This window comes from Equus caballus, chromosome 19 (genome assembly GCF_041296265.1).
Source record: "Equus caballus isolate H_3958 breed thoroughbred chromosome 19, TB-T2T, whole genome shotgun sequence".
Taxonomy (NCBI): Eukaryota; Metazoa; Chordata; class Mammalia; order Perissodactyla; family Equidae; genus Equus; species Equus caballus.
Genome location: NC_091702.1, coordinates 42923008 through 42945882, shown reverse-complemented (window position 1 = coordinate 42945882; position 22875 = coordinate 42923008). Strand labels below are relative to the sequence as shown.

Sequence of the window (22875 nt, the reverse complement as noted above, 5' to 3'; positions counted from 1 at the left end):
TTATTTTCTTAACTTTGTCACTTGATGAATGGAGATTTTTAATTTTAATGAAATCTGACTTACCATGCTTTCTTTTTTTATAGTTCTTACTTTCTGTAGCCAGTCTAAAAAATATTTGCCTTCATATGTTTCTTCTAATAGCTTTATAGTTTTAGGTTTTACATTTACATCTCTGATACATCTCAATTTTTGTGTAAGATATGAGGTAGGGATCAAAGTTCTTTTTTTTCCCCTCCTTGTGAATATCCAGTTATTCCAGTGTCATCTGCTGAAAAAGAGTTTTCTCTCCCAGTTTAATTGATTTGGCACCTTTAAAAAAAGTCAGTTGACCATATATATGTGGGTCTCTTTCTGGACTTTGTGTCTCACATTGATCTCTTTGTCTGTTCTTATGGTAATACAATACAATATTGTCTTGATCACTGTGTCTTTATAATATGTCTTGAAATCACTGTAAGTTGGCCAGCTTTATCCTTCCTTTTCCAGATTGTTTGGCAATTCTAGGTCTTTTGCATTTTCATATAAATTTTAGAATCAGCTTGTTAATCTCTGTTTTTAAAAGAACCTGCTGGGGGGCTGGCCTGGTGGTGTACTGATTAAGTTTGCGTGCTCTGCTTTGGCGACCCGGGGTTCACAGGTTCAGATCCTGGGTGTGGACCTACACACTACTTATCAAGCCATGCTGTGGCAGCATCCCACATACAAAATAGAGGAAGATTGGCACAAATGTTAGCTCAGCTCCAATCTTCCTCAAGCAAAAAGAGGAAGATTGGCAATGGATGTTAGCTCAGGGCTAGTCTTCCTCACCAAAAAAAACAAACAAACAAAAAAACCTACCTGCTGTATTATGATTTGGATTGCATTTAATCTGTATGTTTGTTTGGGGAAAATGGATATCTTAACAATAATAAGTCTTCCAGTCCATGAACATGGTATATTTTCCATTTATCTGGGTCTTTAATTTTTCTCAGCAATATTTTATAATTCTTAGTGTACAGGTCTTGTACATTTTTTTAAATGTATCCCTAAGTATTTCATATTTCTGGAACTGCTATAAATAGAACTTTAAAAATGTTATCTTCCAATTGTTCACTGTTAGTATATAGAAATACAATTAATTTCTGTATATTGACTTTGTATCCTGTGACCTTGCAAAACTCACTGGTTCTAGGAGGTTTTTTTGTAGATTCTGTGAGATTTTCATAGACAGTCATGCCTGTAAGTAGTGACTGTTTTATTTCTTCCTTTCCAAACTGTATGCCATTTTTTTCTTGCCTTATTGCACTAGCTAGGACTTCTAGTACATTGTAGAATAGAAGTAATGAGACAGGACATCTTTGCCTTGTTCTCAATCTTAGGAGGAAAGCATTCAGTCTTTTGCTACTATTTACAATGTCAGCCATAGATTTTTTTTGTAGATGCTCTTTATCAGGTTAAGGAGGTTCCCTCCTATTCCTAGTTTGCTGAGAGTTTGTAATCATAAATGGATGTTGAGTATTATCAAATGCTTTTCCTGCATCTAAGGAGATGGTCCTATGGTTTTCCATCTTTATTCCTTTAATGAGACCCAAACTGAAGGAGCAGCACTTAATCGAGACATGCCAGTCTCAGGGCCACATCATGGCCCTCGAAGTTTCAGCTTGGTCATGACATAACTTCACTTCTGTTTACAGTACATTAGTTAAAGCAAATCACATGACAGGACTACATTTCTCCCCTTGGGAGATGCAGTGAAGCCACAGGGCAGTAGGCAGTTCTGTAGAATCTTCTTATAGGGAGGGCAACAAATAATTGGGATCAGTAATACAATCCACCACACACATCATTCTTAATTGTATGTATAAAGTTGTGTGTGTGTGTGAACATTAGTATATTAAAAAGAAGAGGAAAAAGATCTGGACAGATACACACTGAAGGGTATCTTTTTATCTGTATTTTCTAATTTTTATTTAAAAATTGTTTTTATAATTAAGAAAAATTTCTTTCTGAGAAGAATGTAAATTTGGTCTCATTTAATACTATATGTTAAGTATCCTTGTTTTAGATACTCAGAGTTTTTGAGCTGGAAAGGATCTGTTGTCTATCCTGTCTAGTATTTCCTTCTATCTCCCTCACTTCCCAGGTTTATGGATGTAGACGCTGAGGAGCAGAGGTGCTAAAGTGCTTTGCTTCAGGGTCATGTAAATGAGTAGAAGGTTCATCTAGAGCAGTATTTTATCTGAATATCAGAAAGCAAGAAGAGCTTGAGAAATAGTTTCTTAAAATCTGATGTAGTTTAAGATAGCCTCGTAAGTGTTTTAACCCAAGGAATCATTAAAATACTCTCAAAAAAATACCTGAAGAAACTCATTCACTCTTTCACATATGTTTATGGAGCACCTACTACTTTATCATCAGATCCACAACTGGGATTTTGAGTTGTTTTTTTGAGGAAGATTAGCCCTGAGCTAACATCCACTGCCAATCCTCCTCTTTTTGCTGAGGAAGATTGGCCCTCAGTTAACATTTATGTCCATCTTCCTATGTTTTATATGTGGGATGCCTGTCACAGCATGGCTTGATAAGCGATGTGTAGGTCTGCACCTGGGATCCAAATTGGTGAACCCTGGGCTGCCAAAGTGGAGTGTGAGAACTTAACCACTATGCCACCGGGCTGGCCCCCACTACTGGGATTTTGAATGGAATAGCAAATATTTCTCAACTGTAAAGGATATGTATCACGCTATAAAGGATGAATTAGGTTGTAAGTGATGTGTAAAGAATTATCAAGGATATTTTCCTGAATTTTGACATCTGGGAGACCTGAGGTGGTAATAAGGTTAATAGCTAAGATTTATTGGCTCCATATAATGTGCTAAGCACAGTTTTACACATTTTACATGTATTATCACTCTCAACAATGTCATAAGGTGGATACTATTGTTATCTGTATTTTATAGTTGAGGAAATCAAGGCACAAAGAAGCTACCAAAATTGCTAAAGTCATCTGGCCAGTAAGTGGAAGAGCCACAATTTGAACTTGACCAGACTTATTTCAGAGCCCGTGATCTTAACTACTATACTGAATCTTTAGAAAGATAGAAGGCTTATATCCTGTGCAGTTTCCTAATAGCATGATTCCTTCCTAAATAATTGAGTCTAGGTCAAAGATGTGCACAAGAAAATTGGTTAAGCATAAAAATAAGGGACCAAGTTATATTAGGCAGTTGGTAAGCACAGGTGCAGCAGGTTAAATGGAAAGTAGTGCTTTCTGTATCTTCAGTTTTATTATTGTTGTACACTATAGCTTAGTAGTTATAAGCATGGGCTTCAGAGAAGACCTGGGTTCAAATTCTGGCTTCACCACATCTTAGTTTTATGACCTTGGGCAGGTCGCAGGTCAGTAAATGGAAGCTGCTGTTTGTTGTTATTGATGTGGATAGCCTGTGGTGATGGCTGCATTTTGTTTCTTTTCTTAATCAGGTGGATTTGTTTAAAAAGAGTCTTCTGTTGATTCCTATTCACCTGGAAGTCCACTGGTCTCTCATTACTGTGACACTCTCTAATCGAATTATTTCATTTTATGATTCCCAAGGCATTCATTTTAAGTTTTGTGTAGAGGTAAGTTAATATCTTGCCTGTTTTTTCATTTATCTTGTGATTGACCAGATAGTATCTTAGCTTTAGATAAAACAGCAGAAGTCAGTACCATAGAGAGTCAGTTTCTGCCATGAAAACCATCTAAAATGTTGGCAGAGAAAAGGTATGCAAGAGGAATCTCCATATGGGGAGAGGTAGCTGTCTGTGGTCTGGATCCCTCTCTGAGACACATGTTCTATTTGGATTTTGTCAGATTTTTTTCTGCCTTTTCCGTAAAACTACATTTTGAATATGGATAGAAATTATTTTCCTTGGTTTCTCTTACAGTTAAGATTGGCTTGTATCTTCAAAGTAACTTCTGTAAGATGAATTATAACCAAGAGAATAAACTGGCAAAATATTAGAGTTCAACTAACAAGAGTACAACAAGATAAAAAATAAAAACAAGAAAAATCAGTAGGTTTCCTGATTTTCCTGCACTAGCCAGAAACAGTTAGGAAATGTAACTGAAAACAAAAAGCTTCCACTTTCAAAACCAACAAAGACGTAAATTACTCTGGAATATACCCTAGCGAAAATGTGCAAGTTCTTTAAGATGAAAACCCTAAAGTATTTAAAGGCAATTTGAATGGATGGAAAGATAGGCAGAGAGATCAATTCTCTCCAAACTAACATATGCCAATTTCTGTCCTAACCAATTTCCCAAGAGGATTTTGAGTGAAACCTGATAAGCTCATCCTAGAATTTATCTTGCAGAATTTATGTGCATGAACTGCTAAAAGTTTTGAAGTAGAACAGTGAAGGAAGGAATACTCTGCCTACTAGATGTCAAACCATATCACAAAGTTTTAATAATTAAAACTATATTTATATTGGCTCAGGGATAGACAAGTAGATTGGTGGAACAGCATAGAGAATCTAGAAATAACTCATGTATGTGGAAACTCAGTATAAGATAAAGTTGGGAAAGGACAGGCTATTCAGAATATGCTGTTGGGAAAGTTTGCTGTCTATTTGGAAAGTAAAATATAGATCCTTACTTCATACTATTTATAAAACAAATTCCAGATGGAATAATGACCTAAATATAAAACAGAAAACTGTGTAAGTTAGAATAAGATATAGAAGGTATGTTCTCAGAGTAGGGAAGCCCTGCTTACAGAGAACCAAAAAAGGAAAAGACATAAAGGAACCATTGGACCATATCGTAATTTAAAATTTCTGTATGCCATAAATTTAAAAGACAAGAAATAGACTTAGAGAAAATGTTTGTGACATATATAATAGTCACTTCCAGAATATATAAAGAACCTCCTATAAATGAATAAGAAAAAGAAGGATCTAATAGAAATGGACAAAGGATAAAAAGTAATTTTTAGGAAAAATGCAAATACACCTGGAGAGATGCTCAGCCTCACCAGAAATAAGGAAAATGCAAATTAAAACTATGTCAGTGTTCCCTTTTTTGCCTATTATATTAGGAAAAGTTTGATGTTATTTAAGTGTTTACATGGGTGTAAGGAAACAGGCATTCTCGTATTTTCTGGTGGAGTGTATAAATTGATATAGTCACTTAGGGGACAATTGCACTTCTAATCAGTTCTAAGTACCTTATAAATTTAAGTACCTATTGCATACCAGTTCTATTTCTTGCTATCTACTCCATAAAAATGCTTGTATAGGGGCTAGCCCGGTGGCGCAGCGGTTAAGTGCGCACATTCTGCTTCGGCGGCTTGGGGTTTGCCGGTTCGGATCCCGGGTGTGAACATGGCACCGCTTGGTAAGCGATGCTGTGGTAGGCGTCCCACCATATAAAGTAGAGGAAGATGGGCACGGATGTTAGCTCAGGGCCAGTCTTCCTCAGCAAAAAGAGGAGGATTCGTGGCAGATGTTAGCTCAGGGCTAATCTTCCTCAAAAAACATAAAAAGCTTGTATATGCACACAAGGATGAGGCATGCAGCAGGATGTTCATTGCAGCATTATTGATAATAGTGAAAAATCAAAACAACCTAAATTTAGCTCTACCAACAGAATAGCTAAATACATATACTATAGTATATTCATACTATTAATTGACCACAGCAGTTAAAAAGAGTACAGTAGATCTTCGTGTCCTAACACGGAAAGATCTCCAACACATTTTGAGTTTAAAAGAGCAAGTTGCAGAATGGGTATAGTATGTTTATGGAAAGAAAATACATATATGCTTACATGTATATGTATATATAGATATGTATATACAAACACACACTTGTATATATACACATACAGACTTTCTTGTACTCATACTTCTACTTTGTCTTCAAGGGGATTAATTCATGTAACCTCTGACTTTACCCTTAGAAGAGATATGCACAAAGAGGTTGAGGGCATAAGGGAAAATTTGAAACTCCAGTAGGCTTTATCTTGGTAGAGATTTCAGCAGTGGACTTGATTATATTTAATATTCAGAATGGTTTTAAGTTGACTTTCTAGAAACAGAATGATACCTTTACTTGCAGCCCTCAAAAATGAGGAGTATAGCTAAGGCCGGAATGTTTTTCACTTAGTTTCAGTTATTGATGGTTTCTGCCACGGGTTCCTTCCCTCTGTTGAGCACTAGCAGTAATTAAGACTTTCTTTTTGTCTTGCTAGTTTTTAAGTTTCAAATTCAGCAAGTTGACTTACTGCTGGAATAGGCTATCTCATAAAAAGTTTAAATTAAAACATAAACCAGTGTCCACAGTGAGTCTAAGTGTATACCTGAGTACAGAAGGTCTGAGTCCTTCTTAACACTATGAAGTGAAAGGTCTGAAATAAAGTTCCAGCTTTAAACTCTTTAATACATACTCTTGCCCAGTGGTGGGGCCACAGCCCCTCTTTTGCTCTGTCTGCTATGGGCAGGTTGCATTTTTCACCAACTGATGGAACACAGCATCTGTGTTGTGGTTTCTTTTTAACCAGAATATAAGAAAGTATTTGCTGACTGAAGCCAGAGAAAAAAATAGACCTGAGTTTCTTCAGGGTTGGCAGACTGCTGTTACAAAGGTAAGTATGTGATGATGATGAAAACCCAGGCATGTCAAGGGGATGGAATTATCTAAGGGGTGGGTGTGTTTAAAAGCATTTGAAGACTGGTGATGAAGGTACCAATGGAGAACCTGGAGGCTGCAGGAAGGCAGCTCAGAATAAACCTGTTTAGTATTCATCATCTGGCTGCTCAATCTCCCAGTGCTTGCTGGGAACAAATAAATTCAGTCATTTCATCCCTGGGGCAGCTGCTAATGATAATGGTTGCTCTATTGAAAAAAAGAAAAAAGTATATATATAATTGATTTTTATTTTATTTTTGGTGGTCCCTGCCTTTTGCCTCACGGCTCTTATTTCTGGATGACCCATATAGATCCAAAAAATTACTGAAATGACTATTTGGATTCACTAAGGGAGCAAGTGCATTGAGCTCCTTTCCAGGCATTTGGGGAAGACAGTGGGCTGAGTGCTTCAGTCTGAACACAATCTGGAAGCAGCACTAGGTTGGTCCATAGACATTAAAGCTGTATGTGGAGCAGAGTGCCCAGGCATAGCCTCTCAGTCTTGTCACAAATACCAGTGTCTTACGTTTCATGGTCACTTCTTCATTGTTTCCAAAGTGTTTTTGCATGTATGATCTCATTTGAGCATTACAGCCTGTAAGGTAGGCAGGTCATTTAGGGATAAGCATCATTTTTATTCTGTAGATGAGAAAACTGAAGCATAGGTGTGACCTTGCTCAAAAGTCATCAAAACTATCGATAGATCAGGTCCTTGAACTCAGGTCTGTCTGGATCATTGACAATGTTAAAGAGGCAGGGTCTTGAAACAAACCTTTAACCCAACCCCAAAGGGACAAGATTGATTTGTTTGTCCCTGAACTCAACCAAATGCTAAATTTTTAACTTAAGCTTAAGTTTTGTGTTTTTAATAACCTGGTATACTAGTTCAAACCAGAATTGAACTTGTAAATTTTCTGAATTTACCCTACTACAATATCCAGGTATTCTCCTAAATTTAGTAAGGATCTTTCATATTCCCACTTTAGGCCAAATATAGTAACCAGTTCTTTTGGAAACGTACTGCTTACCTTTATGATTTCTTTCAAAGAACAGGACAGAGTTGTGTAATAGGAGATGAAAAGTGAAGACTACTAAGCAGGATGCTTACTGTCAAAGTATTCATAGTCCAGGCATGTATTCTCTGAGCCACAATTCCATTTTGATTCCATTGTCTGAATTGATAGCAAAACTAATTATCCAAATGGAAGTTTTATATAGGATTTTGTTTGATTTCCTATTTCTCATATTTAGGCAAAATGTTCTGTAGATTGTGGTTGATTGGTGGCTCTTTCCATGTGGTCAGATGCCTGCATAAAATCAAACACTTCAAATACCAGAGGTATACATCAGCTGTCCTGGATAGAGACAAGTTTCCTGTCTCTTGCTCGTTTTTCCATACAGACAGTTTTTCTTATCTGAAGAGGAGTACTTGGTCTTATTTTAATGATCATTTTGTTTTTCCCCTTAGTGTATTCCGCAACAGAAAAATGACAGTGACTGTGGAGTCTTTGTGCTCCAGGTAAAGAAATAGTTTTTTCAGAATTTACGACGTGTGAATTAAATTTGTTGGGTTTAGAGAGGAGAGGTGGGAGTCCCTGTGATGTGTACACACTAGATACAGGTAACAGAGTACTTTTCCTCCTTCCCTTCCTTTGTTCTTGAGAAGCAGTAGTTTCTGCATTTTCAGATGTTATCATAAGGAACCACCACCTTCTAAGGCCAAGAATGAATAACTGGTATCATCCATGTCTTATCAGAGGTTATTAGTAAGCCACACTGTAGACTCTCTTGAATTTGTCCATATCATAGACCCTTGGCATTTGCAGTTAACTGTATATTTTTTTTACCATTGGCAAATGATCCTTAACCACTAAGTAAAAACTAATTAGATTTTAAATAAGGGCCACATTCAAAAACTGTGCTTTCTCATGCTGTAGGTTCTCTCAGTGGTCTAAAAGGGCTATTGAAAAATGTGTTATACATTATATTTATGAAGGATATTATAGTATATAATTCATAAATTTAGAGATTTGCAAAGATCTTAGAAGATGGGCTCATTCATATGACTCATGAACGTCTGAGGTTTGTAAACAAATTCGAGTTCTCTTAAAGGCCATGTTAGGTCTAGCTGCATTCTCAGCAGGTTGCACCTTGAGAAGAATTGGCGCCTCTTCATTAATCTGCTTTTCACAGTATTGAGTGGGGAGGGAGGGGAGATCCCAAGCCATATACTTGCCTGGAAAGTTGACTGTAATTTGGAGGTAAATGTTTTACAACAATGTTTTACAACAAGTTTTTAAAAACTTTAAAATGCTGCCTTAGCCCCTATTCTATTAGGTCTGCATCTGGTAAAATACATCGGGCTGGTATGTAACTCCACATGCCACTTACATGTTTCTGGGACCTTTGCAGTACTGCAAGTGCCTCGCCTTAGAGCAGCCTTTCCAGTTTTCCCAAGAAGACATGCCCCGAGTGCGGAAGAGGATTTACAAGGAGCTATGTGAGTGCCGGCTCATGGACTGAAACTCAGCAGGGACTCTGGGATGTCTGACCAAGTTGGAGCAGATGGTTTGTTACTTGAATCTCCAAACACTTATTTGAATTTTTACAGATATTTCACATCAGTGGTGTTGGGCCACTATTGTTACCTCAAATTTATTTTTTGCCCTTATTCATTTCTCTAGCTACCATGTACTATTTTTTAATGTTCACTTTGGTTTCATTTTTATTTTTATGGATTCCGCGTGTTCCCCCCCCATATTTAATATTTATTATCCAAACGCATGCATATAGACAGAGCATGCAATGCAGAGTATTAAAAAAAATGCCTAGTAGATTTGGTGCAGCTTTTGAAACTTAGTTAGACGTGAACTGAATACAGGTTTAAAATTTAATCCCAGAACCTAAAAATACAAGATGTTTTTGATACAACATAACTCTGAGAATAGTAGATGTTCCCTGGGGCATAAAGGGTAGCTTGGGGTGGTTCTGACAAAGCCAGTCCTGTTTTACTTCTACCAGCAGCACCTTTCACTGACTTCCCTCTCCAAGTGAGTCTTGGAGAGTGAGCTGCATTCCTTTTGAAGGCTGAGAAGGAAGTGGCCATAAACTGACTGGTGTGTTCTGTTTATGGAGGCACACTTGTAGGCACAGTGCCTGCTTTGGGAAGAGTTGACTAAGGTATGAGAACAAGACAATGATCTTGAGGGTCTTGTTATCTTAACACGAGAGATTTCAATCTTGGTTTTAAGAAGAATTATAATAAATGCCTAAATCCTTATAAATGCTATTGCTGGAACATTGAATTCCCTAGATTTTTCTGTTTTTGATCCATTAAAAAATTAATATCCATCAAACTAGTGGTCAAACAAATGAGAATTCAGCCTTTCTAAGAGTAATATACAAGTTGTCACTTCCTGTGTGTTGTCTTCCATATGGAAGAAATTTAAGATTTGCCAAATACCTTTCTATTTCAAGGGTATTTAAAATACAAACATTCAAAACTGAAGACTGACTTTAGGTCTTTTGCAGATGGGTGGGGAGGAGAGAAGAGGAAAGGTTAATAAAGAAAAGTTGATTCTGCGGGAGTACAGCAGATGCTTTCCTCTTGTCTCTTTCGTGATCTAGGAACATGCAGGGCTCCTGATTTGGCTTCTGCTTGACCAACCCTGAGACTCCAGCACAGGGAGTCCTTCTTTTGCTTCTGTGAACCTCATCTTGTAGGGAAAGGCAGAAGTAGCCCTGTCCTTACACTTAGCTGCATTAGGACTAAAAGAATGGATTTTGCATCTTTAATCTAGCTTTTTGTGATATTTGAAAGGAAAGGAAATAAGGAAAGATGCATGTTAAACTCCCAAATTACCTTTTCTGAACTGGGGCAGGAAAAACAATAAATGTGTATATAAGAAACTCAGAAGCTTGTACAGAAAAATATCAAGTAAATGGCAAAAGATATTTGGATTTATGCCTAGTTAGGTGTGGGGTGTTGGAAATAAAAAGCTAAAGTATGCAGTTTAACTTGGCCATAAGGTGAGGCTGACTGCCAGCAGTTGAGAGTGGAGTCAGGATGTGTTTACATGCAGGGTTCCCATCCCCAGACATTCCAAGCACCAACACCAGTGTTTACGTTGTAAACAGTCCCAGCACTTTCCTCAGTCCCCCAGACGCAGACTCCTTGGTATAAAACCAGGTCAGTATTTCTTGGTGTGCTTCAGGTTATTAAAAAGACTGAGCTTAGAGGCACTTTATGCTGCTACAGGTAGGGTTGTGTCAGCATTAGGAAAGATGACAATTTAAAGTGGGGAGGATGTCTTCTTGAGGTTTTCAGACATAATTCTGCAAACATGAGATTTTTCAAATCTGTATGTGAGACATTTGCCTAACTTTTTTTTTTTTTTTGGTAGCTATATGAAGTAGCCAGTAACTAGGCTATCAATTCAAAATGTCTTACACTTTAGAGCTCCGTATCTCACTTCCTCACTGACAGAACCAGGCATGCGGACGAGACTGAAAGAACCGTGTTCTGGCAAGAATCTCAATGCCCAAAGTTTGAGTTGCCATTTCCTCCAATGTGAGAAATGGTCATCCTCTGAGCACTGAGGCATGCATGGATGAACATAGAGAACCTAAAATGTGCTGTCCAAGTCTAGTTTCTCTTTTATTATAGGGCACCTTGAGGTGCACTGTCCAGCATGCTTTACCCTAAATGTTAAGTACTTTTAAAGTTTGCTTAAAATGTCGCTCATGAAACTTGGTTTTAACACGGTCATTTTCCCCCTCCTCATGTGATTAGGTGTAAACCTCTATTCAGCCCAAGTCCTCCGTTAGAATGGCCTTTGTCCTGATGTTTGCAATAATTGCTTCCTTGCAACGAAGACATTTTTGAAATATACTCTAGGCTGTTGGTAGAAGAGACAGGCATTGTTTCACTGTCACTAGCTTGGCACTGAGTTGTTTTGATGCCCACAAGATGGGCAGACCTTATGCTTTTTAGGGTTGAGTGCAGGCCTTGTACAAACTAAAAGCTACTTATGATGTGCCTTCAACAAGCTGCCCAGTCCTCTCCATCAGCAAACTTACCAGTCTGTAGTTGCTTCTTTCCAGTGACTTTTCCTTTTCCGTTTGTTAAATCTGTAGCAATGAATCTAGATTTAATTCAACTTTTAGTTAAGGTCTCTGAAGAATCGTAGAGAACCAGCCTTCTCATAAGGAAGGGAAAAGAACCAGTTGCTGCCAGTAATCCCCAAATCACTTTTTTGGCTTTGCATTGTATTTTCTACTTATCACTGAATACTGGTAACACTGGTCATCTTGAATTCATAGTTGGAACATAACAATAACAGACCTAACTGGGACACAGCCAGCACTAGCCTAAGTCGAGCTGCCCTTTTTCTCTGTAGTTGTGGTTCACTGCTTCCCTGGGTTAGAAGAGAGAACTGGGAGCTCTGAATGGATCAGATCCTTCAGGCGAGAAACTGTATTAAGAGTGTGAATTAGATAAGCTGACTGCCTGCTCTGTTTAATCTGTTAAGAAACTGAACTAATCAGCAGCTATAAAGCACATACTTTGTTATGTGCAAGGCTCTGCCTCCTGGCCTGTAGATAATTAAGACGACCCAGGGAATACCATTAGAGAATTGCTAACTGTATTTGGGTGTTACAAAAGCAGACCTAGACAAGCTGTTCACTTAAATGGTACCTTTTGGTCAGAAAAAGAATTTATTTAAAGATTGTGATGATGTAAAATTACTCAAACCTTCTAGCAAAAATATTTTTTTGAAAAATAAACTAAATGCCTTTATAAACGTGTGTTCTCTTGTGTTGAATACTGTGTACTGTTTGGTGAGTAGTCATTTTTACCAATGACATTCCACTCACGACAAGGTTCGTTAATGAACAGTGACCAGTATAGGCTCTAAGCAGTCTACCCTTACATAGCACTGTCCAATAGAATTTTCTGCAATGATGGAAATGTTCTATATTTGCATCCACTACAGCAGCCACTAGCCAGATGTGGCTATTGAGCATTTGAATGTGGCTAGTGCGACTGAGGAACTGAATGTTTTTTTAATTAGCTACATGTGGCTAGTGGCTACCATAATAGGTAACTGTCAAGTCAAAATGGACATGCAAATTCTGTACATTAGTCACAGATTCTCCCCAAAACACATTCATATATATTCCAGAGTAAGAGAGTTCCAATGTCCCTCGTCATAGGTGAGGAAATGGGCATAGACAATGATAAGTTGGTCCAACTTTATTGAAATCTATTACAGAAGACAATTCAAATAGGAGCCACTGTCTGGTTTTAAGGCCTGTAGAAATCAGTTACGTTTTACTATAAAAGAATATAAAATACATTAATTCAAACCACAATGTAAAAAGAAATTTTAGAAATGAATAGCGTGTCCTCATTAAATTATTTGCAAAACAGCTCTTTTAAAAATTCAAATAAGCAGTTTGAATTTAAAGAGAAAACCTACACTTACTGTAACATAAAAGATGTTCACATTGAGATACTTAAACCCCAACTTTCACAAACTACTGGAACCTGGGGGATACTCTGTTGCTACATGAAAAAATCTGACTTATGTCAAGGAAAATTAGACTAGCGGTTTTAAATGAGCAGTAGTTCACATCGAATATTAGAGAGAAATCATCTCTTGCCTTACAAATGCAAAATAAATTCTCTAGACTCCCTTCTCTGTAGAGACCATCAGCTCACTATCAAGGCTCTGAAACTCAGTAAGCATATCAGGGAAAAAACAAGACAGACTTCAGTATGAGAATTGGCCGAAACATTTCCTGAGGGAGGCATTTCGGATTGTTTTTGTTAAGCATTCTCTCAATCTTCAAGCTCTTTTTTTAAACCCACTCCATTCCCAAGATCACTTTGAAAATGAAAAGAATAAATCTGATGGCCCTCACAGCAACCTTCATCTTGTCAAAGCGGTTAACTCACGTCCCCTGATATTTTATCCCATTTCCTACTGACAGTGTGTACTGCACCCCCGCCCCCCCCCCCCCCCAGGCCTTACAAGCATTTCAGGTTCTCCATAATACCAACTCTTGCTTTTTTTTTAGCTTTAGGTAAAACACATCTTTTGAAAAATGTGTTGAGTAAATACCCTTCAAGCCCTGTCCCTAATGTCCTGATATATAAAGCATGGAAGCAGGTGGTTTCCCCTGGGTCTAAGGCTTACTTTTGCACCATTTGGGAACTTCCCTTGACTCCTAAGTTTGCCTTTAGAGATTAGAATTCAACACAGAAAGCAAATTGAGTTGTCAAACATCTGTTCCTAATTTAGAGCAAAGCTATACAACAGAGCAAAACTCCATTTATTAAACTTTATCTCATGCAAACTTAGAATTTAAAAAATAATTCCAGGACCCAGTGTAGACCATGAACCTTCTTAGATGCAAACATGGTAAACAAATTTTTTAATTTTTCCAGTCTTCCTAAAAGAAGTGTGGTGTTTGGGACAGATAGATCAACATAACAGATCAAATGTGTTGCCAAGGAACACAATTTTTGACCTGGTAACAGAAAATCATTCTGGTAACCTGACACATGGCCAGCATTCTAAGACTACAGAATTAAAGGCATTCTTTTGGATTCTGTCCTTTAATAATTTTCAGAGGAAAACCATGAAGAGGCTTCCAGCTCAGTAGAGACATTGATCAAAGCTTGGTAAAATGGGCAGGTTTGCAGACCTTGGGTAATGTATGTCAAATTCAGCAGGCCAAAGGAGGGAGTTTTTCATGATGGGGCGCTCACCACTCACTGGTTTTGGGCCAGTTTTCCATAGCCTCCTCTCCCAGCATCATAGTCCTGCCGATACTCATCTCGTACCTTAGTTGAAAAGAACACAAGTTACAGCATAGAGAAGATTGGTGTAACAAATATGTCAGACAAACAACTAAGCCTTTTCCAGTGTCATAATGTGAACATTCAAGCAGGACATAACTTTTTTTGAGCAACTGATATAAAGCTCAACTGCCTTGCAAAATTAAGACTACCCAATGTTTTTTTGCCAGTCATAATCATTCATCAGCGTTCAAAAATAGCACATTCCAAACAGCAAGTACTTAACTATGCTATTTTAAAGTAAAAACTTAAAACTCATTTCAGTGCATTTTACTTTTGTTCTAGACACTCTGGCAAGTGGAAAATATCTGGCAGATATCCAATAATGGCTGCTTATAGAAATGTATGGAATATACTATCTCATGGTTTAAAAAATAACTTACCAATTCCAGTGGGCGGTTTTCAGATTCATTTCAAACCAAGGTCATAGACACAAAGTTAATTTTCAAAAGAGCAAATACAAATTGACAAGACACTTGTCATTAGGACTAGAATCCTAGGCAAAGGCGGAGCCCAGAGAACCTTCCTGCATACCTGGCCCCCAGATCGCCCACGGCCGTACTGCCTGCCCTCCTTAAAGCCTGCGTCCCAGTCTGTGCGAATGATCCGGTCATCCAGACGAGTTCCGTTTATGTACCGCATAGCATTTTCTGCATCTGCTCTTGAATAGTATCTTAAGTATAAGTATTAAGGAACGCTGTATAGCATTTCACCAAACATTTCTGGAAATACAGGAAGCAACATCTAAATGAAGCTGAGTTAAGAAAAAGTACAAATACTAATCCAACCAAATGGAGTTAAAAGGCAATAATCTGGCTTGCACAGGCCTGTTTGAGGTTGGTCCAGAAGCACTCGAAGAGTCAAACAGGACACTTATCCATGGCTACATTGATCATGATTTCCTGGATAATCCTATTAATAATCACTTGGTCCCATTGTCTCCACATTTTGGTGTGCAAAATGTATGTTCAGTGCAGGCTTAGACCACAAACTGCACAATTCTTAACCAAGGAAACAAGAGCATCCAAATTTGGAGCTGTATATTCAAGAACAACCTTAATAAAAAGAGGTCACAGGGCATATGGAATCGTCACTGTATTTCATTAGAAGGAAAGACTCACAGTATCACTCAGGTTAGTAGTTCCCAAACCTATTTAATTGGATCTATTAAATCTATCTTTGGGAGAGTATTAAAAAAAAAACTCTACAAGCAATTTTGATTATTAGCTGGGTTTAGAAAATGCTGATCTAGACTTTTTTTTTCTTGTCTTTAATTACACAGGTAGAGAAACCCTGCTGAAATTCCAGTGTCCAGTACCTAGCACACAGTGGGCGTTCAGAAATTTTTTGTTGAATGAATGAAATGAATGCTAAAAGGGCAGAGAAAAGAAACACTGGCAACAGCAGCCTCTCTTTCGAGTATTTGCCATTATGATTGTTGATCTTTGACCTACAAAGCAAATGCAAAAACTCTCCCGTTCTCAGAGACTGATTATCATCGACGAGGTGGATTTTCTTTGCCTTTTGTGTTTCCATTTGTTCTCCCTGCCCATGAACTATTTTATGCTGTTACCACCAAAGGCAAAAGCAAAACCCGGGCACTCTGGCCCCTAGCGTCTGAAGGGAGAAGGGAAGAAGCTTGTAGAGCCCAGAATCAGATTCCAAACTCAAAAGTGGGGAATAGGTTCAAGCTGATAGAGTACATTTCTCTTTTCCTTCTCAAGACCCCCCTTAAAATGAGAGAAAAGAAACATAACACCTACAGAACAGAAGAGGCCGTCAGCAGATAAGAGATTCAACAAAAGCTGATGGAAGAGTGCTTAAGGGATGAAACAAAGTCACAGTGTGAAATATTCTTGAAGGGGCTTAAAGGGGACAGCAAACCCAGAAGGCTCTTAATTCACAGCTGAATAAGAAGTGAGGCTGCACATAAAATTTAATTAAAGGTCTTTATGTGGGAAGACCTGCTAGCAGGAAGGCATTTAATCCCAAGCAAATAAAAATAAAATGACAGGGTTCTGAACGAACTGTCTGGAGGAACGAGGGCAGTGTCTTGATGTGAGCAGGCCAAAATAAAACCCCTTTTCATTCTGGCATTTGGGAAACCCACATATCCCAAAGAAGGGCTTGAGAGAGAAGCTCTGCCTGCGTCCACAAAGTCAGCCTTCGTTTCCCTAATATGGTGGGTAACCCAGGGATCACTAGACATTTAAGGAAAATTTACAGCATAAATACAACCAAAAGAAACAGCTAATTCAGGGCACAGAAAAAAAATTCAAGACATGTTAGATCAGCTCTGGGAAATTTCTCAGAATAATAAAATGACCAAAAAAGAAAATATTAACTAAGAAAAAAAACACTACAGGATACCAGAAGCTCCAATATTTAGAGTTTCCAGGGAGAGGAGAAATGTTCATAAGTAAATACCTATAAAATCAAGCTATAGATATCTACATAATGAAAAACTATGCAGCCATTTTAAACATGTAGACCTACATGTGCTAACATGGAACAATCTCTAAGGCGAAAAAAGAATAGTGCATGCAGTAGACTGCCACACATCCAAAGGAATACCTCTGGAAAGACACCCAAGAGACTGATAATTGATTGATTCTGGGTTTAGAATGGTACTGGGATTTTATTTCCACTACACCCTTTGGACTTTTTAAAACACCATGAGCATATATTCTCGAAAGATTGTTTTTCATAAAGAATCAACTATAAACAAAGCATGGATTTCGGAACAGAATGTAAATGTTACCAGCTTTCATAATGTAAGAGTGTAGACACACTGGACAGAAGGCAGAAGGTAGATGAAGGAAAGACAGGTAGAGATAAGTGTGGGGCTGCTAATTAGTAAATATCCTCACTCCTTTTTTAGACAGGTGACTAGCCACTCTCGGCCCCACCCTCATCCAAGAGGGTCATAAAACACCCAGGAAGGATACTCCACAAAGCAGAATCCACATGCTGTTTTTTTCATTTTATCCAGGCCCATAATGATTTTCTTTATGTCACCACTTTTGCTGAAGAGTTCATAGATTTGTTCCTCAGTTGTGTAAAAGGAAAGATTTCCAACATATAATGTACAGCTTTTCTTCAGTAATTTTTCCTGTTCTTCATTGTCACCCTAGAATTTCAAACAGAAAAAGTTAAGCAACACAATCTAAGAAGAGCCTTGCTTAAATAGTATTCTTAAGTATGAGAAAAAACTTTCATTAATTCTGATTTGGGAATCAGCTTCTGTCATCATCTCAATCCACCACAAATCCTTTGCCAAAAGAAAAACAGTCCATGAAGCACCATGCAAGGCCCAGACTGCTTTTAGTAGAAGGTCACGGCTTGAAAGTCACGTTGCACGTAGCCACCCTCCTCCAGCACCATGCCGCCACACGAGTGGCAGGACTTTTCCCTGAACACTCCATATCCTCAGCACTGGATCCTTCTCTAACGGCCCAACTTTAATTTCTGGACCTTGAACCAATATATCAGAAGGGACCCTTTTATCCTTTGTAGTGAAAAAGAAATGGATTTTCAGAGATAGGGTACCTCTTACAAGACTTCCATAGAGAATATTCAAAGCAACAACTGCCTAGCTGGTTTACAGCCTCATCTATTTTTCTCTGAGTTTAGAAGAAAATATAGTGGTCATTAAAAATGAGATCTCACTTTCTTGATGGGCTTCCTAATTTGGAAGACAGGATGAAGCCAGAGACAGGAATACAACTGGGCTTCAGCCAACACACCTGACAATCCCTGGGGACAAGATGGCTCATCATGGGGTAGACATGGTATTTAGATGCCTTTACAGAAACCTGTGTGGCCGTCCTTGGACTTTCTCTTCTAGCCTCCACACTGGGGAGGAGTAATGCTAATTAAAGAGAAGACCTACCAACTGACCTGCCTGCAGGCCCTTCTGACCCAGGTTAGGGCTCTAAGATCAACCATAAGGTGGTATTCCAGCTTGGAAAGTAGCTGAGTCGATCCATACTCAGGCCCCCAGAGCATTTGCCAACAGGCCTCCCTTCTTCATTTACTACTCCATATAGAATGCTGGTTCAGTTTCCTTCCCTCAGAGAATAAGACTTTCCATTACTCGTCTCTGAATGCTTTGCAGCACAGTGCTCTGAGTAATAGGTCTCATGGGGTCACATTCAGTGGTAGAATAGAGAAACCATCTAAACTCAAATCAAAAGGAAAATGATGAAATAAACTATGGTACATCAATACATATAAAGCTATGCAGCCCTAAGAAAATGTGCATCCACGTGCAGTGATATGGAGCATCTCCAGACAGAGCAAAGTGAAAAAAAAGGTACAGAACGTGAAGGTTATGCTCCAAGTTATTTTTTTTTTTAAAGACTGGCACCTGAGCTAACAACTGTTGCCAATCTTCTTTTTTTTTTTTTTCTGCTTTTTATCCCCAAATCCCCCCAGTATATAGTTGTATATATATTTTTAGTTGTGGGTCCTAGTTGTGGCATGTGGGACGCCGCCTCAACATGGCCTGACGACTGGTGCCATCTCCATGCCCAGGATCCAAACCAGCGAAACCCCGGGCCGCTGAAGCGGAGTGCGCGAACTTAACCACTCGGCCACGGGGCTGGCCCCATATTTTTTGAAAGTATAAATACACATAGATATCATACACAAGAAACAGATAAGTATGTCTGCCTCTAGGGAGAATCAAGGAACTGCAGGTCAGGAATTTCCATGTATGATGTCTCATTTCATTCTCAGAACTGAATGAGGCAGGTCCTAATGTATTACCCCGTTTTACACCTGAGGAAACAGTTAAGTAACCTGTCCCAGGTCACACAGCTACTCAGTAGTCGTAGCTGGTATCCAAACCGTCTTATCCCATACGTATCCCATACGTCCCTGAAAAGTTCATAGGACAAGAGTCATTCTACATTAAAACAGGTTTTCAAAACTTTGGAATGAGACATTAGATAAGATAGATTCACTTTATATTACTGCTGTTACTGAGCTGTTAAAATTATGGTGAGGAGGCATTTTCTTGTCTTTCTACTTTTCTCACACATGTAAGCAATGTCCAAACAAATAGCCTACGGCTTAAGACAACTGTGGTATAAGTACCTGCGGTATGATATTAATGTGGATTCCATTCAGGGAACACCAGAAATTCTGCATGACAATATCTTCCTACTACCTAAATAAAGCTATAGGCTTCAGACTGCAGAGATGAATAGCAAAAGTTGAATCCTTTCACTGTTTTAATCTTGCAGGATGCTTGAAATTCAAGATGGTTATGATGTGGAACTTTCTAAAGTGATGAGAACCGTAAAAGTGATAGAAGTGAAAATCATGCCTGGCATCTAGTAAGCATTTAAAAACCACTGATAGGGGCTGGCCCCGTGGCCGAGTGGTTAAGTTCACGCGCTCCGCTGCAGGCGGCCCAGTGTTTCATTGGTTGGAATCCTGGGTGCGGAAATGGCACTGCTCATCAAACCACGCTGAGGCAGCGTCCCACGTGCCACAACTAGAAGGACCCACAACAAAGAATATACAACTAGGTACCGGGGGTCTTTGGGGAGAAAAAGGAAAAAAATAAAATCAAAAAATAAATAAACAAGCTGCTGATAGAGTGAATGAATTTAAGATCTTCCCCAATTTCCCCTCAAACAAAATTTCCTTTTCCTTACCCTACCAACACGTTTTACATTCTCCAAGCCTACCCTCTTTTATATGCCCCCCTCCTTTCCCAGTCAGGAGGGTTCTCCCTTTTCCCAAGCCTCACAGTCCCTCCCTTCCCACTCATCATTTCTGTTCTGGATTATGGTTACTCGCCTCCATTTACAATCCCTACTAGAGGATTATGAACTCTAAGGATGCGGAAACTGTCTTTTCTCTCCCTCTAAAGTTTGGCAGAAGGCTTCAGCAACAACACTCAAAAGTTTACTGAAAAGCCAGTGGTTAACGTGTCGTCCACCCAACTCCCGCCTTTGCTGATACTGAAGAGCCACCCTGAATATCTGCAGCCTTCCCTTTTCCCACATGATCTGCTATAACAGAGGCCAAACTATAATTTCCCTCTTCTGAAACCCAGCAGCTCTCTGATCCTGACATCCAGACACTTAACGTGCCTAGCTTGGCTGGTGTCCACTCCAACGGCTTCCTAAGGGTGGAGACAGGGCTCTACTTGGTGACTCCTACCCACTCCGTAGAACTCTGTAGGGCCGTTCTACCAGACCAAGGAAAGGCCTCGAAGCGCCAAAGGGCAGTTTGGCTGATCTAATTTAAATTTTAAGTAATTAAAAAGACCCGTTATCTGGGACAGGAAGACACCTCCACATACTCCAAGTGTCAAAATGACACCTGTACCCCTCATCACAAAGTCACCTTTCCGAGGCACGGCCCATGAAAACATGAGCCACCACTACTACTGCCGCTCGAGCCCCCAGGCATTGGCCCGGGAACAGGGAGCGAAGTCAAGAGAATGGGAAAGCGAGCCGCAAATTCCCTGTCTATGAGAGACGGGGATTCGGTGATATCCAAATGCCCTTTCAGCATCCATTCGCCAGCAGGCACCGGGGCCTCACTTCGCGTTTCGAGAAACCAGAGAATGGCAGACGACACAACGAGACACGAGCAGATTCCCATCTCAGCGTTCCGACCCAGGACCTTCCCTTCTCGCGGCCCGGCCTCCCTCACCCGGAAGTGCTGGTCCCGGTACTGGCTCAGCTCCACGTAGGAGTCGCTGCGCAGCGCCTTCAGGAGGCCGCCGGACATAGCGCAGAGAGGTGGTTTGGGGCGCCGCCACTCCGGGGACAACGAGGCCGCCGCGGCGCTGGCGGAACCGGAAACGCGCGGAGGCGGCTGCTGACAGTGGGAATCGCGCGCACCAATCCCCGCGTGGCAGTGTCGTCACCGGGCGGCGCGGGCGCGGACGTGGTCCGTTGCCGGGCCTCGCCGATCAGAAGCAAGAGCGGCGTGCTTCGGGTTCCGGGTCGCTCCGAGGATGGTTCTTCGGCGGCTGCTGGCCGCCCTGCTGCACAGCCCGCAGCTGGTGGAGCGTCTGTCCGAGTCGCGGCCCATCCGGCGCGCGGCTCAGCTCACGGCCTTCGCACTGCTGCAGGCCCAGCTGCGCGGCCAGGACGCGGCCCGGCGCCTACGACGCCTAGCGGCTGGGCCCGCGGGCTCCCTGGGCCGCCGCGCTGCCCGCTTCAAAGACACCTTCACTCAGGAGCTACGCCGCGGCCTCCGGGAACGCCCGGGGCCACCGCCGGGTAGCCAGAGGGGCCCGGGCGCAAACCCCTAAACCCGGGCCGCGCCGGGCCTCGGCCGCCTGCTTTCCCTTCTGGGCTCGACACAGGCCTCGGCGCTAGGAGTCACCCCGGGCACTGCGCACGGCTCCGAGTTCTGACTCAGACCGTCGGCCTGCAGAGGTCCCGTTCGGAGAGCCCTGGGGAGCCCTGTGATCGACAGGGCGCCGTGTGCGAAGAAAGCCCCCGAAGCCCGACGGAAAGGAAGATGGGCTGGGCCCGGATGCACCGCGTACAGAGAGCCATGGACCAAAGCTCAGCGCGAAAGAGAGTCTGCCCTCTGCAAACAGGACTGCAACTCACGATGGCTGACGCTGCCTCTGTACCGATGTAGCAGGCCATTACTTCCAGGGGAGATCGTGGATGGAAGACAACCCTGCAGCTGCCAAAATCCTCTGATTAAATGTGTGATGAGTAATGGGTATGAGCGTGGTATTTCTCCGGCAAGATGGATTAAGGTTCCTGGGGACCGTAGGCCCGTGTAACGCTACCTAACACGTATCGAGTGCTTAATCAGTGCTGGCACTTGCTCATGCACTCTATGTGGTTATCTCATTTACTCTTTACAACCACTTTCTTGTGAGGAAGTGTAGGCCGTTTCTTAAGTTGCCCATGACCTTACAGAGTCACCACTGGGCATTAGGACTTCTGCCTATATGGAACAAAGTACCTAGATTCCTGTTCCCCATTGTAGAGGGTCTGGGTTACAATCTAAAGACTATGGTCTTTAGCTAATGGGCCCATGATTAGGAAATCCATTGTACGCAGAAGTGCCCTGTCATTTGAGGCTTTTGACTGAATTTCTGATAGCCTCTAATTAGACTGCACAGTTAATCATGCAACCTCGAAACCACAGGAGAAGCTTTTAGGCTGGTGACCAAGCAGAATTTATACTCTGGATTTTCTGCTAGTCACAGAGAGGGAGCTAGATAGAGCCGTAGACCTACCCTGGGGATGGAGAGCTAAAGTAGCTTGTCCTCCACTTTCCTAATGGTCAGACTTCTGGTTTGACATCCCACCCTCCAGGCTTCCCATCACAGGTGCTGCTATGTTAATATTCTCTGAAGCCAG

General features: G+C 40.7%; 3 protein-coding genes across 16 annotated transcripts in view; 2 read left to right on the top strand and 1 right to left on the bottom strand.

Moving 5' to 3' along the window:
• SENP5 (SUMO specific peptidase 5) overlaps positions 1–12455 on the top strand; it is a 45646-nt gene extending 33191 nt beyond the window's left edge. For 2 of the 12 annotated variants that reach the window (XM_001499415.6, XM_070243500.1), the window contains exons 7-10: positions 3463–3600; positions 6524–6607; positions 8120–8170; positions 9064–12455. In XM_001499415.6, coding sequence (XP_001499465.3) covers positions 3463–3600; positions 6524–6607; positions 8120–8170; positions 9064–9174 — 384 coding nt within the window. In that variant the 3' untranslated portion in view covers positions 9175–12455. The remainder of the gene's footprint in view (positions 1–3462; positions 3601–6523; positions 6608–8119; positions 8171–9063) is intronic. The other 10 variants (XM_070243504.1, XM_070243503.1, XM_070243508.1 and 7 more) reach the window with 5 other exon arrangements.
• A 437-nt stretch (positions 12456–12892) lies between these two features.
• Positions 12893–21328, bottom strand: NCBP2 (nuclear cap binding protein subunit 2). Of its 3 annotated transcripts, none has more exons than XM_001501008.6 (4): positions 21194–21328; positions 17467–17648; positions 15053–15191; positions 12893–14503 (listed from the first exon to the last, which is right to left on the bottom strand). In XM_001501008.6, the coding sequence occupies exons 1-4, from the start codon at positions 21269–21271 to the stop codon at positions 14432–14434; spliced, it is 471 nt and encodes a 156-aa protein (XP_001501058.1). In that variant the 5' UTR covers positions 21272–21328; the 3' UTR covers positions 12893–14431. The 3 variants fall into 3 exon arrangements, with proteins under 3 accessions (XP_001501058.1, XP_014588313.2, XP_070099613.1); XM_014732827.3 differs by having other exon boundaries at positions 20882–21195; XM_070243512.1 differs by lacking the exon at positions 21194–21328 and adding an exon at positions 21082–21186.
• A 172-nt stretch (positions 21329–21500) lies between these two features.
• NCBP2AS2 (NCBP2 antisense 2 (head to head)) lies at positions 21501–22222 on the top strand. The gene has a single exon (XM_023623560.2). The coding sequence runs from the start codon at positions 21501–21503 to the stop codon at positions 21798–21800; it is 300 nt and encodes a 99-aa protein (XP_023479328.1). The 3' UTR covers positions 21801–22222.
• The last annotated feature ends 653 nt before the right edge of the window (positions 22223–22875 follow it).

Bases quoted from the DNA above. Each gene is read 5' to 3' on its own strand.
- NCBP2 (XM_014732827.3), bottom strand. From the start codon at position 21,142: ATGGGAATCTGCTCGTGTCTCGTTGTGTCGTCTGCCATTCTCTGGTTT. The intron at 15,192-17,466 runs GTATCCTTCCTG...CTTATACTTAAG, and splicing joins TGTGGATTCTGCTTTGTGGA to ATACTATTCAAGAGCAGATG. The intron at 14,504-15,052 runs GTATGCAGGAAG...TTTTCAACTAAG, and splicing joins GTGGGCGATCTGGGGGCCAG to GTACGAGATGAGTATCGGCA.
- NCBP2AS2 (XM_023623560.2), top strand. From the start codon at position 21,501: ATGGTTCTTCGGCGGCTGCTGGCCGCCCTGCTGCACAGCCCGCAGCTG.